At 42.3% G+C, this 6,899-nt stretch overlaps 1 protein-coding gene across 1 annotated transcript; it reads right to left on the bottom strand.

Moving 5' to 3' along the window:
• Positions 1 to 1,208: 1,208 nt before the first annotated feature.
• Positions 1,209 to 5,229, bottom strand: LOC109938953 (threonine synthase-like 1). The gene is made up of 2 exons (XM_048614348.1): positions 5,196 to 5,229; positions 1,209 to 3,704 (listed from the first exon to the last, which is right to left on the bottom strand). The coding sequence occupies exon 2, from the start codon at positions 3,673 to 3,675 to the stop codon at positions 1,417 to 1,419; it is 2,259 nt and encodes a 752-aa protein (XP_048470305.1). The 5' UTR covers positions 3,676 to 3,704; positions 5,196 to 5,229; the 3' UTR covers positions 1,209 to 1,416.
• Positions 5,230 to 6,899: the final 1,670 nt, after the last annotated feature.

The raw sequence follows: 6,899 nt of genomic DNA on the forward strand, positions 1-6,899 counted from the left end.
AGTCAGCCCCCTACCCTATCCTTATAACCCTACATTTACCTTGGCTAACCTACCTAGCCTACATATCCCTGGAAACTACGGGAGAATTCACCATGGTCAATCCACCTAACTTGCGCATCTTTGGACTGGGGGAGGAAACCGAAGCACCCAACAGAAACCCACGCAGACCCGGGGAGAACATGTAAACTCCGTACAGACACACTGGTACTATAAGTTGCAGTAATGCTAACTGCTGAGCCACCATGGGTCTCCAATAACACTGTCACAACTAAATGTTCAGCTGATTGACTTGGAGGTTTGACTCCCTCTCTGTCCCCTTTGAGTTGTGATGCAGTATCAGCAACCTTATGGTCTCCAGCAATACTAGTGGATCCAGTGAAGATTGAAAGAACATGGTCATTGCCTCAAATGTTTATCTTTGCTTCTTTCAGCAATTTAGAATTCAGTCCATCTGGACCAGGCAACTTAACAGGGTTCATTAATCCTAATCTTTTTAGTGAATCTTCTTAATCAATATCGTTTGCAAATCATCTATCTTCTTCTCTTGTAATTTTCACATTGTCCCCTTGCTTTGCGAACCGATGCAAACCAATTACTTAATGTTTTTTGCCACAGTCTCTGCCTATAGGTTCTTGGTTGGGTCAGCTTATTTCCTAGCTAACCATTTAAGTGTCGTATACTTGTAAACTACTCAGTTTATATTAATTTTGTATACTAATCTTTTATAACATCTCTGCTTTCTATAAAACTATCTGAACTTGCTCTGTTAGTTTCCATAATCTTCTTGGTTATTAACAGAATCTTGTTTCCGACGTCTGTCATAAGCATCCTTTTCCAGCTTTAACTTTTATTTTCTATCTCATCTAGGGTGCATTAGCTTTGGATTTTTTTTACCTTTTTCTTTCAAAGGAATATGTCCAGCTTGTATCTGACCAATATCTGCTTTTCATTTTACTCAGTTACTGCTTCATCCTGCAAATGCCTTTCCCAATCTATCCATGCTAGGTCCCTTCTTAAGTCACAGAAATGAGCTCTTCACCAGTTGAACATTTTACCTTACCTATTTTCTGATTTTTTTTAAACATACTAATTCGAACATTATGATATTGTGGCCACTGTTAGCCACATGACCTCTAACTGGAAAACATTCCACTTAAATTCACAGGAACAGATACATATTGCTTTCAACGTGGTTGAAACATGTTTTCTTTAATAATTTGTTAGCAGGAAAGCACAGTGGATGTAGGTGTCTAAAGTTCACAAATCAATTTTTAACATGATAACACTAAATGTACTCCAGCAACATACAATGATTCTGTATTTTTAAATGTGGAAATATTCAAGCAGAAAAAATTCTTCAACCTTGGATCATGATGAGTTAGGAATTTACAGGTCAATATCAAAGCATGAACAAACTTAAGCCACACACATGAATTTCTGATAAATAAATCTTTCTATATTGTCCATAATGTCACTTGGATCAGCTGGACATACTTGGTTATCCTGGGTGTGAGCCTTTCTAATCCTTTCCAGCACAGCACTGTGAATTAAAGGCATGGAGTTTAAGGAGTTCAACATCTGCAGTTGATCAATGGGTTGCTGACTTTTTTCTTTAACCTTTAAAGCCTGCAGCACAGCGGCTGCTGACTTGCAAGGATGAGCTGTTGACACAACAACAACAGGACAGGTCCCATCATGTTGACGATCCACTACCACTTTTGCCATAGCAGTGTCTGGATCCAGAATGTAACCTGTGGATCTATAAACAGAGTAGATAGCATCTAGACACTCTCCCTCCGAACACCAGTCTGACACAAAATCATGTTGAATTCTCTCAAGTAAAGGATTTGGCACCTGAAAGTAATATTGTTCTTCAAGCTGGGAAAATAGCTTGGTCATCAGCAATCCACTACCTTGTGAAACAAGGTGTAAATATCTTTCAATGTTGGAGGCTTTCAGAACATCTAATGTCGGAGGAAAAGCAGTCACATTTCCATGCCTCAAATCATATTTGCCAGTCCTTATGAAATCAGTCAGTGTGCTACTTTGATTAGAAGCACAAATAAATTTACGAATTGGAATCCCCATACATTTTGCATATACCGCTGCCAATATATTATCAAAGTTACCTGTGGGAATACAAATATCAATTGGATCTCCAAAGGTAATTACACCTTGGTTAATAAGATCAAGATAAGAAGAGGCATGATAGACGACCTGTGGCAGCAAACAAGCCCAGTTTGTTGAGTTTGCAGTACACAAAGCTGTACCATATTCAACAGTTAGGAAGCCTGTGTAGACAGGATTTGTGAATATCTGTTTTACAATCGTTTGACAGAACTCAAGGTTAGACTTAACACCAACAGACCTTACATTTTCTGCTTTGTAACTAATCATCTGTGCCTTCTGAAGCTGGTTAATTCTCTCTTCAGGGAAGAATGTGAGAATTGCAATTCTTTGTTTGTCAGTATCACTGAGGCGAAGGAAACCATCCAAAACAGCACTCCCTGTATCCCCAGATGTAGCTACTAGAATTAGATAATTGCAAGTTCTAGGCATACAATATGCAAATAGCTGTGGTAACATCTGCAATGCAAAGTCCATGAAGGAAGCTGTGGGTCCATAAAACAATTCAAGAAGAAACTGGCTGCCACTCAAATGTCTGACAGGTGCTATCTCATTACAAGAAAAGTTCTGTCCATATGCTTTCATCACCATCTCTCGCAGAATGACAGCTGGCACATCATTAGGATGGATACACTTCTCGAGGAGGACTTGTGCCCGTTCAGTGTAAGAAGCTTCAACCAATCTTTGCCACTCTCCAGCAGTCAATTCTGGAAATGGATCTGCAGGCACAAAGAGACCTCCATCTAAAGCCATGCCTTCGATAACAACATCAGTGAAGAAGCTGGGGTTTTGCATGAACTCAACGTTATTATCTATACTTCTTGTGGAAAGAAATATTCCTGATTTAGAGTCTTGATATCTCTTTATACCATCAAGTACCTTCACAGCAACTGCTTCAGCTGTGTCACCAGCCTGACAGAGGACACGTACATCATACCACTGGTGGTAAAATTGTTGTCTGTACCGAAATATTTCTTGCATTGAAACACCGGGCCTCAGCCCAACAATATGGTTGACATTCATCCCTCCAAGTCTTTCCAGTATATCTTCAAGAGGTACATCAAGGTAAACAACTATTCCATTCTTTTTAACATGGTACATACTAGAGGGATGCATAGGATTGGACCCAGTAAGAGAAATAACACTTCTGACTGTTGAAAGCTTCTGAAGGATTTCTCCCTCCTCTTGCAAAAACAGTTCCTCACCAACCTCCTGCAGCTTCTGAGCAACACTCATATGCCATGTCTTTTCAAGTATGTCATTAATATGTATCACGTGAAGGCCAGTAATCTGACCAACAAACACTGCTACTGTTGTCTTCCCTGCACCAGGAGCACCAAGAAGAACAATGTTCTTTTCACCAGCAAGTGACTTAGGTGTAGATAGCATTGTGGACTGCATCGATTTAGCAGGTTTTAAAAAGAGGAACGTCTTTGGAAATGTTAAAGCAACCTTTCTGTTGCGTGGAATTAAAGATTGATTGTATACCCATGTGTGAAAGAGTCTACGCGTCAGATGACACATGCCTGTATACATCAGACCGGGCATTCTGCTCTTCAGTCAGACAAGGACGTGTTCTAAAATAATAAGAAGACAAAAGGCTGTTCTAAATTACAGTAACTACAATATTAAAGCACCATTAATCTTCTTCAAGTACAATTAAAAGAAACAACAAATAAAATCAATAGTTATGTACAGAGCTGAATGCTAGATTTGTTATCGCATTTTCTATTTTGTCAGTTCAGGGTCATAATTCTTTGAAGTTTGCATCACAGGTAGAAAGGGTAGTTAAAAAGACATTTAGCACGCTTGCCTTCAGTCCTTTGAGTATAGGAGTTGGGAAGTCACATTGAGGTTGTACAGGACATTGGTGAGGCCTCTTCTGTGGCCAGTTATAGAAAGGACATTATTAAGCTAGAGAGGGTTCAGAAAAGACTTACCAGAATGTTGCCAGGTGTGGAAAGTTTGAGTGAAAAAGAAAGGCTGGATAGCTAGGACTCTTTTCTCCTGGAGCATAGGAGGTTGACTGGTCACCTTATAGGGGTTTATAAAATCATGAGGCGTACAGGTAGGGTTAATGGTAGGTGTCTTTTCCCTAGATTGGGGGATTTCAAGACTGGGGGCATATTTTTAAGGTGAGAAGAGGGAGATTTAAAAAAGACACGAGGAGCAAATTTTTAACATGAGGGTGGTTCACATGTGGAATGAACTTGCTGAGGAAGAGGTGTATATGGGCACAGTTACAATGTTTAAAAGACACTTAGATAAAAACATGTATAGGAAAGGTTTGGAGGGATATGGGCCAGGAGCAGGCAGGTGGGACTCATTTAGTTTGGGATTGCATTTGGCATGGACTGGGTGGACCGAAGGGTCTGTTTTCATAGTGTATGACTCCATAAGTGAACTGTGAAATTCTTTATTATATAATTCCAAATATTTTTAAACCCAAGCTTGTTGACATCTAATCACTTCTATTTTTTATCTTCATTGCTGGGATGTGGGCATTGCTGACTAGCCAGCGTTTATTGCCCAAAGCTAGCTGCCCTTGAGAAGGTGGTGACAAGTTGCCCTCTCGACTGCTGCAGTCCACCTGCTGCGGGTTGATCGATAATGCCACGAGGGAGGGAACTCTAGGATTTAGACCCAGGGATAGTGAAGTGACAGCGACATATTTCCAAGTCAGGATGGTTGAATGACTTGAAGGGGAACTTGAAGGTGGTGCTCCCATGTATCTGCTGACCTTGTCTTTCTAGATGGAAGGGGTCATGCATTTGGAAGGTACCGTCTGAGGATCTCTGGTGAATTTCTGCAGTGTCTCTTGTAAATTGTAGCAGCAGTGTGTACTGAGTGTCAATAGTGGAGGAAGTAGATGTTTATGACTATGGTGCCAATCAATTGGGCTGCTTTGTCCTGGATGATGTCAAGCTTCATTAGTGTTGTTGGAGCTACACTCATCCAGGCAAATGGGGAATATTCCATCACACTCCTGACTTATGTCTTGTAGATGCTGGACAGGCTTTGGGGAGTCAGGAGGTGAGTTAGCTGCCACAGTATTCCTAACCTCTGACCTGCTTTTGTAGCCACATTGTTAAATGTGGTGAGTCCAGCTGAGGTTCTGGTCAATGATAACCCCCAGGATGTCGACAGTAGGGTATTCAGTGATAGTAACACCATTGAATGTCAAGGGCCGGTGGTTAGATTGTCTCTTATTGGTGATGGTCATAGCCTGACATTTGAGTGACGTGAAGGTTACTTGCCACATGTCAGCCCAAGCCTGGAAATTGTCCTGATCTTGCCGCGTTTGAACATGGACTGCTTCAGTATCTGAGGAGTCACAAATGGTGCTAAACATTGTGCAATCATCGACAAGCATCCCACTTCTGACCTTATGTTGAAGGGAAGGTCATTGTTGAAGAAGCTGAAAATGGTTGGGCCTAGGACACTACCCTGAAGAACTCCTACAGAGGTGTCCTGGAGTGAGATGACTCATCTCCAAAACCACGACCATCTTCCTATGTGCCAGGTATGGCTCCAACCACTGGAGAGTTTGCCCCCTGATACCCATTGATTCCAGTTTTGGTAGGGCTCCTTGATGCCACACTCAGTCAAATGCAGCTTTGATGTCAAGGGCAGTCACTCTCACCTCATCTCTGGAATTCAGTTCTTTTGTCCATGTTTGAACCAATGCTGTAATGAGGTCAGGAGCTGAGTGGCCCTGGTGGAACCCAAACTGGGCGTCACTGAGCAGGTTATTGCTGTGCAGGTGGTGCTTGATAGCACTAATGATCACACCTTCCATCACCTTACTGATGATCGAGAGTAGACTGATGGGCTGGTAATTGGCTGATTTGCCCTGCTTTTCATGTACAGGACATAAATTGGGCAATTTTCCACATTGTCGGGTAGATGCCAGTGTTGTAACTGTACTGGAACAGCTTGGCCAGGGGAGCGGTAAATTCTGGAGCACAAGTCTTCAGTATTATTGCCGGAATGTTGTCAGGGCCCGTAGCCTTTGCAATATCTAGTGTCACTAATCATTTCTTGATATCACATGGAGTGAATCAAATTGGCTGGATACTAGTATCTGTAATGCCGGGGTCCATTGAAGGAGGCCGAGATGGATCATCCACTCGGCATTTCTGGCTGAAGACTGCTGCGAGTGCTACAGCCTTATTTTTTGCACTAATGTGCTGGGCTCTTCCATCACTGCAGATGGGAATATTTCTGGAACCTCCCACTCCAGTTTGCTGTTCACCACCATTCATGACTGGATGAGGCAGGACTGAAGAGCTTAGATCTGATCAGTTGGTTGTGGGATCGCTAAGCTCTGTGTCACTTGCTGCTCAGCATGCAAGGAGTCCTGTTTGCCTGATCTTACAGGTATGCCTGGTACTGTTCCTGGCTTGCCCTCCTGCACTCTCCATTGAATGCAGGGTTGATCCCCTGGCTTCATTGCAATGGTTGAGTGGGAGATATGACAGGCTATGAGGTTACAGATTGTGCTGGACTACAATTCTGCTGCTGTTGATGGTCCACAGTGTCTCATCGATGTCCAGTCTTGAGTTGCTAGATCTGTTTGAAGTTTGTCCCAATTAGCATGGTGATAGTGCCACACAACACAATAGAGGTTATTCTCAACATGAAGGCAGGAGTTTATCTCCATAAGGACTGTGCAGTGGTCGCTCCTACCGATACTGTCATGGACAGATGCAACTGCAGCCAGCAGACTGGTAAGGATCAGGTCAAGTATGTTTTTCCCTCGTTGGTTCCCT

Source organism: Rhincodon typus, chromosome 2 (assembly GCF_021869965.1).
Source record: "Rhincodon typus isolate 14 chromosome 2, sRhiTyp1.1, whole genome shotgun sequence".
NCBI lineage: Eukaryota > Metazoa > Chordata > Chondrichthyes > Orectolobiformes > Rhincodontidae > Rhincodon > Rhincodon typus.